The following is a 2,891-nucleotide window of genomic DNA, read 5'->3' as shown; positions in this document are numbered from 1 at the left end:
CAGAGGAGGACAGCAAGTGCAAGGAGAGCTGGGGACACAGCCCTCAGTGGAACAGCTCCACCAAGACCACCATCAGGAGCAGCTGAAGCCAAGAGCCAAACGTCATGGAAGCCTGGCCCTTCTGGGACATGAACCTGAGCTGGTTGACCAGGCGCTCCTTCACCAGAGCCTGCTTGAAACCATCCTCCTCTGAGATGCAGATGTAGTGGCCATAGTGGACATGGCTGACATTCTGGATGAAGTGGAAGCAGTCCTGCTGGGGGTGGGTGGTGTTGCAGGTCTTGATGAGGCTGTCGTTGTGGTACCAGTTGTAGGTGGCATAGTGGGACTCGATGGGGCAGTTGAGGTAGTAGCGGGAGAAAGGGACCACTGTGATGTTCTGGTAATCCTCTGCTGGGAGAGATGGGGGAGGGTGGGATGAGGCAGGTGCCTGCAGGAACCACAGGTGCCTTCCCAGGGCTGGAGGGAAGGGCAGCTGGGTGGATGGGGACACGTTGCATGGCCATGGAAGGACAATGGCAGGGCCTCACCCACGCCTGGTGGAGCCCATGGGACTGTTCTCCCTGGCCATCAGCCCACACAGAGTCTTGAGGCCTCTCACCCAAGCTCAGAAATCCATCCTCTAGCAACTAACTCCAAGCTGAGACTTGCTCAGGGTCTTACTCTCAGCAGGGTCATTCCCAGGGCCCCAGCAATGAGCTGCAGCACCTGGCACGGCCCGTACAGAGGCTGGAGAATCAGTCCCCCTGCCCCAAATAAGCAGCCCCCAGCCCCAACTTCCACTTACCTTCCTTAACATCTCCCTTTTGGCACTTTCCCTGCCACGGGTCCAGGTTCAGGTCCTGGTGCACCTCCCTAGAAGATGAGAAGAGGAATGAAGAAAGCACCAGCCTCCTGGAAGCAGCACTTCAGGGCTGGGAAGGGAATCACCCCAAGATGCAGCAGATCAGAGAAGGAACCTGATCTGGGTAGGGAAAAACAACCCCCACCCCACTCAGGAGCTCGCTGGATGACAAACCCAGCAGCTCACACCTCAGACAGCATCTCAGCCAGCAGAGCTGTGCACAGTTCACACAGGAAAAGGGGGGCTGGGGACTCAAAAATCATAGAATCCCAGACTGGTTTGGGTTGGAAGGGACCTTCAAGATCATCCAGACCCAACCCCCTGCATGGGCAGGGACACCTCCCACCAGCCCAGGTTGCTCCAAGCCCCATCCAACCTGCCCTTCAACACTGCCAGGGATGGGGCAGCCACAGCTTCCCTGCGCAACCTGGGACAGGCTCTCACCACCCTCACACTCCACAATTCCCTCCTCATGTCTCACCTCAATCTCCCTCTTCCAGTTTTCATCCCTTCCCCCTTGTCCTCTCCCTCCCTGCCCTTGTCCCAGGTCCCTCCCCAGCTTTCCTGGAGCCCCTTCAGGCACTGGAAGCTGCTCTAAGGTCTCCCTGGAGCCTTCTCTTCTCCAGGCTGAACACCCCAACTCTCCCAGCCTTCAAGGTGAACTCCTCTTGAAGCTCCCTCCTTTCCCTTGTCCCAAGACCCTCCCCAGCCTTCCTCCCAATTGAAAAATCCCCCAGTCTCTGCCTCTCCAGAGCAGGGGTGCTGAGGCAGAGGTGGATCCCTGACCAGGCAGAATTTTGGGGGGCAGAGAACCAACATCTGCCCTTCTCCTGCCTGGACCCCGTGGCCTCATCTCTGGCATCAAAACCCTTCCCGGCCTGGAAGGGGCAAGTCTGGGTATGTCTCACAGCCAAGCCAAGCAGCTGGAGGTGAGGGAGGAGCAGGAGGTGGCACCTACTGGTTCAGGTAGACAGACTGGCAGGTCCCATTGGCCCACCCACAGTAGGGGTCTCGCGCCAACAAGCAGCTCTCGCACTTGTTCCGATACACCCCGCACATGGCCAGGGGCATCTCCAGCACTTTACTCCTCGAGCCAACGTACAGCACGGCCTGCAGGAGGGAAGACAAGTCACTGTGTGTCCCCTGTGTCACCCCAGTAAGTGCCCAGCAGCTCAGCTTCACTGTCACCCCGGGCTGGATATCACCGCTGGTGGATCTGCGGGTGGTAGGGACTGAGGTCCCTGGCACCTAGAGGGGAAGCAGCCCCTGTGTGCCAACAGGTTTGTTCCCTCAGGGACAGCAGTGCTGTCAGCCCTGGGAGGGAGCAGCAGCACATCTGCCAGCAAAGGCTGGGCAACCAGAGGGGGGAAATGCAGGGGGAGAGAAACCTCTGCTGGGATTCGGCCCCGGGAGCAAACAGCCTCGTTCTTCCCCCCTCTCCAGAGGGCAGGAGAGGTCCAAAAAGCTCCCTTGCCCACTGACCAGACAGTTCCCCAGTCACTGGAAGCCCAGCTGTTTGGATTTAGCAAAACACAGCACAGGACCCCCCTCCCCACCCACCCAGAAGGTCCTTCCAGACCCAGAGGCTCCCATTAAACCACCTGGCCCTGCCTCCCCTGCTGCCTGCTTGGGAAGCTGCAGCCTGACCCTCTGTTCTCCTCTTGATGGGGCAGGCAGAGACCCACCCTCTTGTGGTCCAGGATCATGGCCTGGATCGGGTCCTTCTTTGGGAAGACCTGCAGCTCCATGATGTTCTGCACCCCATCCGGCAGCTCCACCACCTTGTGGATGGATCCTTTATCTGGGAAGATAAGAGGGAAGAGTTTTGCTGAAGCCTGCTGAGAGCAGAGAGGCACAGCAGGGACAACACCCCCCTGCAGAGCCAGGTATCCTGCCTGGAGGCCTGAACCAGCTGCCCAGAGGAGACAGAACCTTGCTCAGGAGCAGCCACCTTGCCCTGCTAAGAGTCCAGCCCCAGGACAGCAGAGCCTTGTCATCCCCCCCCCCAGACAAGAGCCACCAGGAATCCCCTTCCCATGGCCCTGGA

At 59.1% G+C, this 2,891-nt stretch overlaps 1 protein-coding gene across 1 annotated transcript in view; it reads right to left on the bottom strand.

Annotated features, from left to right (window-relative positions):
• Window positions 1-43: 43 nt before the first annotated feature.
• Window positions 44-2,891, bottom strand: part of SEMA7A (semaphorin 7A, GPI membrane anchor (John Milton Hagen blood group)) — a 36,262-nt gene continuing 33,414 nt past the window's right edge. The window contains exons 11-14 of the mRNA XM_010001349.1: window positions 2,530-2,645; window positions 1,803-1,954; window positions 788-855; window positions 44-393 (exon numbers count right to left, since the gene is read on the bottom strand). Coding sequence (XP_009999651.1) covers window positions 44-393; window positions 788-855; window positions 1,803-1,954; window positions 2,530-2,645 — 686 coding nt within the window. The remainder of the gene's footprint in view (window positions 394-787; window positions 856-1,802; window positions 1,955-2,529; window positions 2,646-2,891) is intronic.

The sequence above is a fragment of the Chaetura pelagica genome, unplaced genomic scaffold (assembly GCF_000747805.2).
Source record: "Chaetura pelagica isolate M959 unplaced genomic scaffold, ChaPel_1.0 scaffold397, whole genome shotgun sequence".
In the NCBI taxonomy this organism is placed as follows: Eukaryota; Metazoa; Chordata; class Aves; order Apodiformes; family Apodidae; genus Chaetura; species Chaetura pelagica.
This window is presented reverse-complemented; position numbering and strand designations above follow the sequence as displayed.